The sequence below is a fragment of the Callithrix jacchus genome, chromosome 11, assembly GCF_049354715.1.
Source record: "Callithrix jacchus isolate 240 chromosome 11, calJac240_pri, whole genome shotgun sequence".
Classification (NCBI taxonomy): Eukaryota; Metazoa; Chordata; class Mammalia; order Primates; family Cebidae; genus Callithrix; species Callithrix jacchus.
The window spans coordinates 27711763-27725922 of NC_133512.1; the positions used below are offsets into that span (position 1 = coordinate 27711763).

Below are 14160 nucleotides of genomic sequence, written 5' to 3' on the forward strand. Positions count from 1 at the left end.
TTTTAATCTAAAATATTAGAAAGAATTTTGCTTTCCTATACTTTGCTATGTTTAGTAAATATACACTAATATAAGAATTTTGCTTTACTGTAACAGTAGAACCCTCAGTTAGTCAGGCAGTCATCATCTGTCACATAAAAACTGTCCTGGGGAGTAATGGGAGTGCCTCCTTGGTGGAAGACACTGATGGTGGCTCTGGCCCTCATTCAGCCACTTTCCTTATCTTGGTATTTACTTCATTTATCTGTTCCTAGCTAAACAGATTTATAGAGAATTAACTCTCACAAAACAGGACCACGATTAAAAAGATTTCTGCAAAGAATTGGACTGGAACTCTTATTAAAATTGTAAGCACAAGAAAAGAAAAAAAGAAAGGGACAGAGCCAACATTTCTCATACTTCTGGTACAAGCTCCTCATCACATTCATTGTGGTGTAAAAATAATGGTGATCTAGTAAGATCTGACAAGGTCAGCCAAAATGATACATATAAGAATTTAGTCCTCCACGCAGGCTGTTAGCAATAAAAATTTCCATCCAGTGTACCTTATAATTAACTTTGACTTATGTGTTTACATGCCTTAAGATTGGCCAATGATTGATTGAAACTACCACAATTAATGACAGTTAAATAGTTTTTTAATTTAAAAATTTCTATTTTGTGGATATTATAGAATGTATTATATATTAATACATGTATAATTATATACTATTATAATCATATATTAATATTAACATATGCTTTTTTATGTTAAAAAAATTTTAATGACACAATCAAAAAACTTTAAAGACCACTAGATTAAAACACGGCATTTGGGGCCTAGCATGGGGTCTCACGTCTGTAATCTCAGCACGTGAGGGGATCGCTTGAGCCCAGGAGATCAAGACCAGCCATGGGCAACATGGCGAAACCCCGTCTCTACAAAAAGTACAAAAATTAGACAGCGTGTCACACCCGTAGTCCCAGCTGCTCAAGAACCTGAGGTGGGAAGATCACTTGAGCCTGCAAGGTCAATGCTGCGGTGAGCCATGATTGTGCCACTGCACTCCAGCCTGGGAGACAGACCAAGACCTTGTTTCAAAAAATAAAAATAAAAGATGACATTAAGAAGAAATCTGATCTCATTGTCTTTATTATCAAGTGATTGAAGGCAAGAATCATTATTTCATAATCTTGTAGATAGGATAACGATTGTACTTGCAAGTGGGCTATTCATAACTAGATATATCTAGAGCACCAAGCTTTTACAATTGTTAGAAATTGGAGAAGCAGTACCCAGTAATGACTTAGAGTCAGACTGCATGGCTGAATCTCTGCTTCAGTCACTGCTCACTACAACCTGAGGCAAGCGAGTTGACCTACTATGCCTGTTTCCTCTCTGTAAAAGGACGATAATATCAGTACTTTCCATATAGGACTATTTTCAGGATTAAATGAGCTAATACATTTAGGAATTTAGGCCAGTGCAGCTGGTCGCAGTGACTGACACCTGTAATCCCAGCACTTTGGGAGGCCGAGGCAGGCAGATCACGAGGTCAGGCGATCAAGGCCAACTTGGTGAAACCTCGTCTCTACTAAAAATGCAAAAAGAAAAAAAAAATTAGCTGGGTGTGGTGGCACACGCCTGTAATCCTGCTGAGGCAGGAGAATCACTTGAATCCGGGAGGCGGAGATTGCAGTGAGCCAAGATCACTCCACTGCACTCAAGCCTGCTGACAGAACGAGACTCTGTCTAAAAAAGAAAAAAAAAGAAAAGAATTTAGGCCAGTGCCTGGCATTTAAGACTGCTCGATGAAGGTTAACTAATATTATTAACCTGGCTTTGGTTAAATTTGAAAAAACAAACACAAAAACACAAGTAACTTTGTTAATTACTGCCCCTTGCTGGCCATCCGGGGTCAGTACACTGCCATCTCTGGGAAGGTAAATAAACAAATGCTTGGAGTTAGGAAAGATTTTAAGCGTTGAGGGTAATATTATTGCTTAACTTATGAATATTTTTGCAAAACAGTCGAGAAAAATCAATTGTCATGAAATTAAGTAATTAGTGAGAAGTATAGGAAGATAAATTAAATATCTGTAACAATAATTAAATAATAAGCACGTTTTAGATTCTTAAGAGCACTGGAAAAGCAAGACATTTTAAATTGCAGTGCTCTGAAACAGGACCCTTGAGAATTTATGATGCAATAGAACATGATTTGCCAAGAAAAGCAACTTGCTCCCTGAAATGACCAAGTGCATATTTCAAGTTCTGCCTAGATGTTTGAGGGGTGGGAGGAGGTATTGTCTTCCTATTTGCATGTTATATAATAATAATGCTATCGCTTGCTAGTGCTTGCTACATGGCAAGTGCTTTCCATATATCACCTTTTTCCTTGTTCTTTTTTTAATATGAAAATATTTAAACATATATAGATTGAAAAATATAATGAATATCCATGTACATCACTCTTTAACAGTTAACACTTTCTGTATTTTTATTGTTCTGAGTTATCTTAAAACATAAATATTAAATATTTCAACCCTATATGTCAGTATGTATGTCTAAAAATAGAGACATTTTTCTACCGACGCACAATACCATTATCACACCTAATAACAATTGCTTAATATCATCTAATACCCCAGTGAAAACTCAAATGTCTTCAGTTGTTCCCCAAAATATCTTTTATATCTGGTTTGTTAAACCAGAGGACACGCCATGCATTTGCTTATGTTTTTAAAATTTCTCTTAATCTAGAACAGCCATCCCTCAGTCCTGCCTTTTTTTTTTTTTTTTAATGACACTGACTTATTGAACAGACTGAGCCATGTGTTCAGTAGGGTGTTCCACCATTTATTCTGGGTTTTTCTGATTGTTTCCTCCTGGTGTCATTTTATTCTTCTAACTTTGCAGTTCCTGAGACAGAAAGATAGATTTAAAGGCTTGATAATGTTGAGGTTAAAATTTTTGGAAACAATACTTCATAGATGATGCTGGAGCTTCATACTGCATCAAATTGGGAGACAATGTCAGGTTGGGCCACTTTTATGGTGATAAGATCGATCTGGGTTAAGGTAGGAGGGACATGATTTCCCTGTGTTGTAAAAACGTAACCAGCAGTAATCCCCAGGGAATAATTTGGCATCAGGTGAATATCCTGTTCCCTATCACCTTTTCACCAAATGATATCATTGATGATCCTGACATGAATCAATTATGAAATTCTATTATTCACTTAGGATTATTTAGTTGGCATACTTTTGTAAAGAGAACTGTTTCCTCATCAACTAGTGCTATTTGGTTACCCTGAAATACAGATGCTACTAGAAAGGCAGAATACCTGTTCTCTTAAATGATCACTTTGCAGAGTTGGTATAATAGTCACCACCAATAGTGTGGCAAACGAAGTTAATTTTTTTTAAATTTGGATTATTCTTTGGGGGAAATGGCTTTTTTATGTTTAAAGTTTTCAATCATTTTGCAGTTTGCAATCGTTGTTATTTTTGGTTCTCAAATTGTTCTAATTTTGGCCAGTGGGAGACTTCAAGCTGGTTCCCATGTCCTTTTAGAAGGACCTCGTTCGTCGTGACAGGCGTCCTGACTTTCTGACACAAGATGATCCAGGTTGTCCTCACTCACTCCCAGTTCCTGACCTGGCATCAGCCATTTCTCGAAGGAGTGCTTGGTACCTTTTAGTGGGGGGTGGTATTAAGAGATCAATAGCTGGGTTCCAAGGATAAACAATGCTCCTATGCCCTTAATATTCATATTTTCATTTAAAATGAACAATATAGGTTTTAAAAAGTACACTCGGGATGTGTGTGTGGCGGGTGGGGGGTGGGGGGCAAACACAATATAGGGTTTTCTACTGTGACCGTAACTTATGATCCCAATTTTAAAAAAGAGGACACAGACCAGAGGTGACCAAGGTTACTCGACTAGTAAACGGCAGCGTCGGGAAGTGACCGAAGGCATGTTACTTCCATCAGGGAAGGGAGTCCCAGGCATTCAGAGGGGCCGCTCCAGGGGCGACGGGTCCCTAGAAAGGGGTCAGGTTGATGATCAGGGCTGGGGGGTACAGGAACCAGCGGAAAGGGTGAACGGACCATCCTGCCTGACTCCTCTAGGTCAGGAAGGCAGGACAGGGAGAGCTGCTAGGTGAGGGAGCCGTTGATGGAGCGATCAGGGCCGCTATTTCGCCTCAGATCTAACCAGAGCTCCCTACGGCGCGGAAAGTACTAAAGAAGCACAGGTGTGCGGCCCAGAACTCATAAACCACTCGCCCACCTCGACCTTCAGCAGGTGGAGGTCGGATCCGACCCTCCTCTCCGCAGTGCCTGCCCACCCCCCAATCAGAGGTAGCCTTGAGCAAGGAGGGGCGGGACATCAGTGGATCGTGTCCAATGAGGAGCCAACGCCAGGCCGCTTCGTGACTGAGTATTTCTGAGTGTCTGCCGAAGGCGGAGAGAAGGCCGTGGGAATGGCCAATCAAAGGGGGCGACTCAGGTCGGTAGGGGCCGGCGACCAATCAGAAGGGCGCTCGCTCCCGACTCTTTCGGCCCACGCTTCCCGCCAGTCCCCTAACCCCTTGGCTGCTGAGCAGCTGTCACTGTGCCGGGGTCTTGGGTCGCTGTGGTGCGCTCTCTGGCCGCTTCTTACAGCTCTGCTCCAGGCTTCCGTGCAGGCGTGTAGCGGGACATGGCGAACTCGCGCTGCAAGGACGTCCCGGGCCCGGATGAGGAGAGTTTTCTATACTTCGCCTATGGCAGCAACTTGCTGACGGAGAGGATCCACCTCCGAAACCCCTCGGCGGCGTTCTTCTGTGTGGCCCGCCTGCAGGTGAGTGCCTCCGCCTGCGCTACCCACGCCGGGGCTGGGATGTCCAGAAGGCGCTTCCTCGGAGGCACACGTGGCCGATAGGGCCAGGAATGCAGTTCTTCTTGATGAGGGTACCAGGACGCGGCTTCCGCCTCCTGGTCAGGTCCACTTCCTCCGCTGCGCCCACTGCCCAGCGGCGCTGCCCCGGCTATGGTGCTCTCTCGGGCTGCCCGGAGCTTTCCCCGGCCTGGGCTTTGCACCGGCTGCTTGTTCTGCACCGATTTGGCCTCTCGTCCACTTACTTAAGAGATTGCATTCATTTGGTACTTCTGAAAAGCCTTCTCTGACTCGAGTCAGGGAATTAGTTGCTTTCTGTTCTGTACATACCTTTGTTACAGACTTCTCACCTGGCATTGTGAAAATCCGTTTACCTGCCTTTCAGCTCCTCATCTGAGAGGCCCTGAAAGCTGGAACCATGCCTTAGTCCTAATAATGCTGTGCTCAGTTAGGTCAACGGGCTGGATGAACTATAACCAGTCTTCGTAAATTATTGCTCTTCAGTCCAGTGCATTCATTCATTTAGCACATATTCTTCCGGCACTCAACGATAGGTATACAAACATGATTGAGTCAAGTGCCTGTTTTGAGGACCTCTCAGTCTGTAGGAGAGAGGTGCAATAGAGTATGTACAAAAGCTTTTGACAGCGTCGAACGAGACAAACATGATCTCTGCTAACCTCGTCAGAGTTCTTAGTTGCAAGCAACAGAAACTGGCTGATTTAAGCAAAAAAAAAAAAAAAGAATGTATTGAAAGGCTATTGGAGAGCTCACAGAATGACCAGGAAGGCAGGAGTACAAAGCTGACAAAATGGACAGGCATAAAGGGAGGTGCAGCAACTGTAATACAGTGGGCATCACACAACAGAACCAGCCCACGGAGCCTCTGCTGAGCCACTGCTGACCTTGGTAAACATGGATGCTGTATTGTCCACCACCACCACCACCACCTGGCCTGGACACTGCTTGCCTCTGTACATCTCTGCAGTTCCTGAAACACAGATATGTCAGCCACCTTGGAGTCCCTGCTGTCTTGGGCACTAGCTTCTAATTGAGAGCCCCAGAATGTCCTGATTGGCTAAGTTTTGGCCACATACCCATGCCATGACTTTAAGCCAATGTGAGAGAACCAACTTCTAGCCTTTGAAGCCTCAAAAATGGGAGTCAGGCTCTGGTACTCCCTATTCCCAAACTCATAAAGTAGGGATTTCCCAACTGTAGGAAGGGAGTCCAAATGCTTATAGAAAGGGCAGGGGAAGAGATATCCAACAGGGATTATTCAGTTACAGGTATATGGCCTGTCTTAAAAAGGAGGGATGCAAGGAGCAATGGGTGTATAACCAGAGAACCTGACCTACCCAGGATGCTCAGGAAAGCTCTCCCTGAAAATGCGACTTTTATGCTGAGACCTGAGTGACTGCAGAGGTGGGGAGCAAACAAAACAGGGAACAGCATCTTCTGCAAAGGACCTGAAGAAAGAGGAAGCTGGATCTTTCAGTCAGTGTGGCTGGAGAATTCAGTAAGGGGAATGCGGAATGAAGACTGGAGAAATGTGGAAGGGCCACCACATCTTCCAGGACCACAGAAGCCAAATAAGACACACTGCAGCACTAAAGCACATTAAAGCTCAGATTTCTATCTTTGGAAGCTCATTCTGGTCACACGGAAAATAGATTTGAAGGAGGGAAGAGTGGATGTGGAGAGTTCAGGAAGTTTTTGCAGCAATTTATGCCAAAGATAATTAATGGCATCTTGAACTAGGGTGGTGGCAGGAGAGCTGTTTCAGAGATAACATTGTTAAAGCGTAGTGATTGAGTGTGAAGAGAATTGCAAAGATGACTCAGGTTTTTGGCACTAGGTAGATGCAGGTGATGTTTGCAGAGAGAAGGGGAAAATCCAGTTTGGGAGGAGAAAATTGTAAGTTCAGTTTGAACATTCTGAATTTGAAATGCTTGCTTAACAGTCAAGTGAACAGAATAATATTAGTGAACATTTATTAAGTACTTACTGTGTGCTAGCCCTATTCTAAGCACTTCTGAAGCCCAGAAGAGAGATCTGGTCTGAATTTAAAGATGATCAGAATATTTGAAGCCATTGGAGGGGATGATTCTCCAATTTGTCTTAGGCAAATTGCTGAATGAATAGAGAAAATGGCCTAGACAGGGGTGTCCAACCTTTTGGCTTCCCTGGAAGCCACATTGGAAGAATAATTGTCTTGGGCCACACATAAAATACACTAAAATTAACTATAGCTGATTATCTTTAAAAAAAAAAAAAAAAAAAAAGGCCTGTACATAAATTTTTGTGATCTCTGCTACCACAGGTAAGCAAAAAAGTTCCTGCATTCAAAGAGTTGGACACCCATGCCCTACACTGAGCCTTGAGCAACTCCAACATTTAAAAACCAGGTAGCAAAGGAGGAGTTGGCAAAAGAGATTGAGATCAAGGAACAGCCTGAAAATCAGGAAGAAGGCAGAGCAGGAGAAGGTGGTCACCTATGTTCCACTGAGAAGTGGAACAAGACAAGGAATGAAAATTGTTTATTGGATTTAGCAGTACACAACCAGTTAGTGTGAATTGTAACTTCTATTGGATTTCCTGATGTCCTGCCAGGGACACGTGGTCCTAGCAGAATGTCTCTTATGCTGAATAAAGGGTACCAGTTGCTCTAACCAACCCTATTCCTGAGATGTCTGACAAGTTTTTTTTTTTTTTTGAGACGGAGTTTCACTCTTGTTACCCAGGCTGGAGTGCAATGGCGCGATCTTGGCTCACCGCAACCTCCGCCTCCTGGGTTCAGGCAATTCTCCTGCCTCAGCCTCCTGAGTAGCTGGGATTACAGGCACGCGCCACCATGCCCAGCTAATTTTTTGTATTTTAGTAGAGACGGGGTTTCACCATGTTGACCAGGTTGGTCTCGATCTCTTGACCTCATGATCCACCCGCCTCGGCCTCCCAAAGTGCTGAGATTACAGGCTTGAGCCACCGTGCCTGGCCCATCTGACAAGTATTTTGAGAAAATATAAGTGACAGGGATAAAATATAAACCTGAAAAAGATCCCAGAATTATCATTTAGTCCAACCTTTTAAATTTGTCTATAAGGAAACTAAACTCTGGAAAGATGGAAAGAAATCTTTCTAGACCAAATAAGCCACGTAAGGATTCTGTTGCCTATTTGTTGTTGTTTGCTTGTTTTTTAAGTTTGTTTTTTCATGTCAGGATTTTTAATCTCCCCCAGGACTCTATCCCCTGGTTGCCCACCTCTGTGAGGAAAGAAGTTAAACTAGAAACCTAGTTTCATTACTTATTAGTTGTAAAACCTTAGGCAGGTTGCTTAATCTTCTAAGCCACAGTGTTTATTGCCGTAAAATAGGTGTAAGAAAGTTGCTAGCAAGATAAAAGAGAATGGTCCATCTCATGCTAGTAGCACTGTGTACAAAATGATTTCACCCACCTCAGCCTCCCAAAGTGCTGGGATTACAGACATCAGCCACCATGCCTGGCCCCCCCAAAACACACTCTTTTATCCATGCCTTTGGTCATGCTCATCCCCTGCTGACATGTCCTTCCCATTTGCAGTTAGTGTTAGCTGCTCTTACGATTATTGTAGATAAATTAGTTGCTTTCCATTCTGTATATACAGATTATTGTAGATAAATTCATAAGTACACACATCATTCATCCTCAAATGCCAGGTCCCTCAGGGCAAATATGGTAATATATCCTGGTAGGATACTCTACAGACATAAAAGAAGATAAAATATTCTTATAACTCACATGTAGCCATCCCCTAGCTTGTCTCTAAGTAAAAATTTATGTGTATATAAGAAGACTGGGAAGTAATTTGCAAAAATGAAAACAGTTGTGTTAAGGCATTGGGGTTATGGGATTTTTTTTTCCTTAAACTTTTTGTTAAGACGTCTATACATATTCAGTATATGTTTCATTTTTAATGAAAAAAAATTTTTTTTAAATGCTTCTTGAGATCTGGGTCCTGTTTAACTTTATATTTTCCACAGCTTCTTACGCATAGAAGGAACTCAGTTTATTCAGTGTTTTAATTGCATGGAGTTCAAGGTAAATCCTTTTTATTTTGAGGAGGGAAATTTGGTTTCAAGTGGATATTGACCATATCACTTTGATTTCCTTTGTAGGATTTTAAGCTTGACTTTGGCAATTCCCAAGGCAAAACAAGTCAAACTTGGCATGGAGGTATAGCCACCATTTTTCAAAGTCCTGGCGATGAAGTGTGGGGAGTAGTATGGAAAATGAACAAAAGCAATTTAAATTCTCTGGATGAGTAGGTGGCTTCTAATTATCAGTTAAACAATAACTAAGTCAGAAAGCAGATTATATGTGAGGATGTATATCTGTGTGTTCGTTTTTTAAAACCACATACTACAGACATAGTCTTTATACTTTGAGTCAACATAAAAGGCATGATAATGTGAGTTTGCTAAAAAGTCTAGAAGGACTGCACTTTCTGATAAAGATTTGGGGCCGTGTTTGTAATCTCTTATGTAAAAGATGGAAGCCCTTATTTTTCATTCTATTGTCTTTTATAATTTTTCTTTGTAGTTTCATAATGTGAAAAGACATGAAGATTTTTGTAATTGTTACTTTTTTATTTGGAAAGTACTTGAATTTAGTTTTTAAAGAACAATTATTTAAGATGGCAGGTGAATCAGTAAGTAATACTTTGTAAAAGCATTTAGCAACATATCAGAAATGCTTTGATATTTTTTACAACTAGAGCTTTCAGAGTTGTGTAGCATTTCATACAAAGAAAGTTACAAAAAAAGAGTAGGCCTTGAGAAGAGAGGATTATTTGACATGCTCAATACTTTACCTCACTTGTGAAGGAGAATGAGCCATCCTCTCCATGCTTTTTCTTGCTCACAGAACACCATCTATTTTTATAGCCGAAAGGACAATGTTTCAGGGGTATGGGAAAAAAACTACATTGAAGTCTCTTTTAAGACAAAATAAATATGGAGAGTTCTGTTATGAGACATAACAAGTAATATTATGTCTCAGGCCTTCTAATTGAAATGCTAAGCTAAGCTTACTTTTTTTTTTTTTTTTTTTTTTTGAGACGGAGTCTTGCTGTTTCCCAGCCTGGATTGCCACAGTGGGATCTCGGCTTACTGCAACCTCCACCTTCTGGGTTCAAGTAATTCTCCAGCCTCAGCCTCCTGAGTAGCTGGGACTACAGGTGCTCACCACGACGCCTGGCTAATTTTTGTATTTTAGTGGAGATAGGGTTTCACCATGTTGGCCAGGCTGGTGTTGAACTCCTGACCTCAAATGATCCACTCCCCTTGGCCTCCGAAAGTGCTGGGATTACAGGTGTGAGCCACTGCACCCAGCTTCAATGCTAAGCTTACTTTTGATGTGGTAAATTTATATGTTCTATATCCCAAATACATAGGGAGCAAATATGTTCATATGCAGTTAAATGTTTAATCCCATACTCCTTCTTGACTGTTATAAAAAGACTTTACCCAGTGAGCTAAGTTGGCTAGGTGAAACATGGTTAAAATTTGGCTCTTCTGGTTTCAGGCAAGAAGGGGTTAAAAGTGGAACATATGTTGTAATAGAAGTTAAAGTTTCAACTCAAGAAGGAAGAGAAATAACCTGTCGAAGTTATCTGATGACAAATTACGAAAGTGCTCCCCCATCCCCACAGTATAAAAAGGTAAGCAATTTGCGGACTGGTGGTGATTATGTTTTAAATTTCACTGAGAGAAACTAAAGAATATATATATTCTTTATTTGCCCAACCTAGCCTCCCAAAGTGGTGGAATACAGGGGTGAACCACCACACCAGGCCCAAAGCCTTTTAAATATATATATATATTTTTTTTTTTTTCCTTTTTTTTTTTGTCCTTGAGACGGAGTTTCGCTCTTGTTGCCCAGGCTGGAGTGCAATGCTGTAGTCTTTGCTCACTGCAACCTCCACCTCCCAGGTTCAAGCAATTCTCCTGCTTCAACCTCCCGAGTAGCTGGGATTACAGGCATATGCCACCATGCCTGGCTAATTTTGTATTTTAGTAGAGACGGGGTTTCTCCATGTTGGTCAGGCTGGTATTGAACTCCCAATCTCAGGTGATCCAGAATATATTGTTTTTAAAAGGCTTTGGGCCTGGTGTGGTGGTTCACCCCTGAAATTCCACCACTTTGGGAGGCTGGGGTGGGCAAATCACCTGAGGTCGGGAGTTTGACACCAGCCTAGCCAACATGGTGAAACCTCATCTCTACTAAAAATTAAAAAATTAGCAGGGCATAGTAGCAGGTGCTTGTAATCCCAGCTACTCGGGAGGCTGAAGCATGAGAATTGCTTGAACCCAGGAGGCAGAGGTTGCAGTGAGCTGAGATCAGGCCACTGTACTCCAACCTGGCTGATAGTGAGACACTGTCTCAAAAAAATTTAAAAAGAAATAAAAGGCTTTGTATGTTTTAAATTCCACATAAGCATTTACTTTAATAAAAATGTTTTTAAATATAAAAATGATAGTTATTTACCTAATTACTGATTAAAAATATTGTTATGTGTAATGGTAGAATTATGTTTTTAAAACTATTTTTTAAAAAGTTTAGAAATGTACATGAGTCAGAATTCTAGACATGTGTTTTCTACTCTTTCTTTCACTTGGCAATACATTTTTGTTTCATTTTTTATGATGTAGACACGTATTTTCTTAAAGTAGAAAAGAATATGTATGAATGTATTTTAATAATTTAGTCTCTCTATATATAGATATAGATATATATGCTTTTGTAATGTTATTCCCCCACAAAGCAGTATTTTATGAATACCAAGATTCATTATTATAGGGGAAAAAACATACTTTCTACTGCTGAAATGTTTTTCATCATTTTAGATGAAAATGATTAAAAAACAGCAGCATTTCATTACTGCTGAAATGTTCTCCATCATCTCCATAGATGGAGAAAGAAAAGTCACACTGCCTTTTAGAATCAGGGAAATCACGCTTGCAAGCGCACGACTAGAATGTGAGATAGAGACCCCAGCATTCCTGTTCAGAACCCACGCTTAGCTGTCTGTTGGCCAGCCCAGTCAGGTCATGGCACCTGTAATCTGGTTCCTGGGCCTCATCTGGAATTGTCTAGTATGGAGCCTAGAGAAATTAGCCTGGTATGGATCTTGAGAGTACTGCTGAACACAGTTGTCATTTATTCCCCCATGTCTAACTCAGAGCAAGAGTAAACTCTGGCATTGAAGCTGAAACCGCTGTCTGTAAACTTTGGTTTTTTTTTAAAGAATGGTATTTTTTTTCTTAAAAGGTCATATAAATTCTATACAATAGATGTTTTTGCCTTCATATTAAAATATTTAAAATCATAGATTGAGAAAGTTGATATTCCATGAGGATGCTTCATTTGGCTTTGAAAACATCATACAGATTCATGCTCCATGTGGAAGGAATGACTGTGCTCTATTTGTTCTAAATTGTTTAGAATTATCTGAAAGCTAATATTTCATGCTTTGAGAAGGTAAATAAAGTTGTGGTATGGTACATTAAATTATATTCCTAACTAAAAAGGTATTTTTGTTTGTTTGAACCATTTCCAGATTATTTGCATGGGTGCAAAAGAAAATGGTTTGCCACTGGAGTATCAAGAGAAGTTAGAAGCAATAGAACCAAATGACTATACAGGAAAGGTCTCAGAAGAAATTGAAGACATCATCAAAAAGGGGGAAACACAAACTCTTTAGAACATAACAGAATATATCTAAGGATATTCTATGTGCTAATATAAAATATTTTTAACACTTGAGAACAGGAATCGGGGGATCTCCATGTTGGATGCATTTTCAGCAGTGCTCGGAAGTACTATCTCACTTGGGTGATTATTTGTTTTTAGACTATAACAAGATAGGAGTTAGACAGTTTACAAGGGAGATATGAGGGCCTGAAATGTGTAACAAATGGATGTGAGTACCCCTTCTGTAAACACTGAAAGCTATCCTCTTGAATCGATCTTAAGTGTCTCCTTCCTCTGGTAAAGGATAGACTTGTAGCTCACTTGGTGATGGTGCTGATCAATTGCTCTGCTCTGAGATTTTTAAAAATCAGTTTAATAAGAGTAATCTGCAGACAATTGATAATAACATTTTGAAAATTGGAAAGATAGTATACTGTTTTTAGAGGAATAAACATATTTGTGGTTTAACCTGTTATCCCTACTAAAGCACTTCATTTCATTATGTTGTTAAGTCATCACACACACGGGGTCTGGGCTTGTGGTTTAACCAGTTGTCCCTTCTAAAGTACTTCGTTTCATTACGTATTAGATCATCACACACACGGGGTCTGGGCTTGTGGTTTAACCAGTTGTCCCTTCTAAAGTACTTCGTTTCATTACGTATTAGATCATCACACTTGCAGGGTCTGGGCTTGTGGTTTAACCAGTTGTCCCTTCTAAAGTACTTCGTTTCATTACGTATTAAATCATCACACAAGCAGGGTCTGGGCTTGGCCATGCAGCGTCTGTAGTACAGTAGTATTGTACAGACTCTGGAGACAAATAGCCAAGGATCAATTGTCAGTGCTCCCATTTCTCACTGGGAGACTTTGGGTGAGTTTATTCTCTTTGTCTTCGTTTCCTCACATATAAAGTGAGGAGAATCAAAACGTCTATATCTTAGGATTATTTTGAGGATTAAATGAGTGTATAAAAGTAATAAGCTTAGGACAGAAAGTGGCATATGGTAAGTCTTAGTAATTATTATTTTATTGAAGATTTAAGTTTGCCCAGGCCCATTCTTGGAACAGGATTTTAAAGTAGGAGAGGCAGTATCATGAAGGGGAAAATGTGAAGAGGCAGAGGCACTTGGATTCTTGACTTTTCAAGAAATGGTGACCTTAAATTTATTTACTGAGTAAATGAAGGAAAGAAGAGTCGTGAATACTGGTTATCAAAAATTATCTTATGTGTCTGTGGAATGCAGTGAGCTGTGCCTTCTGACCTGGGATAAGGGTGAACTGGTTGCAGGAGTAGGAAATAAAAATGTGTTCTCCTGTGAAAAATGTAAAAGGAATTTTCAGGCTCCAGTTGCAATTCTGTAGTGAGACTGTCATAGCCACAGGTTAGACCATATTTCGTAGCTGTCACCTCACTATGTTCCCACATATCCTCCCATATTCTAGTTTTATCCTTGTTCTTAACTCCTCCCAGGGACACCAAGTTTGCCAGTGACCAAGAACCCACTTACAAGGCTTATAGTAGTATAGTGAGCAAGGCTCAGTTTTGCTGTTTATACTAAGAATTG

General features: G+C 40.6%; 1 protein-coding gene across 1 annotated transcript; it reads left to right on the forward strand.

Annotated features, from left to right (window-relative positions):
- Positions 1–4534: 4534 nt before the first annotated feature.
- GGCT (gamma-glutamylcyclotransferase) lies at positions 4535–13058 on the forward strand. The gene is made up of 4 exons (XM_002751432.7): positions 4535–4825; positions 9017–9162; positions 10425–10560; positions 12460–13058. The coding sequence occupies exons 1-4, from the start codon at positions 4685–4687 to the stop codon at positions 12601–12603; spliced, it is 567 nt and encodes a 188-aa protein (XP_002751478.1). The 5' UTR covers positions 4535–4684; the 3' UTR covers positions 12604–13058.
- The last annotated feature ends 1102 nt before the right edge of the window (positions 13059–14160 follow it).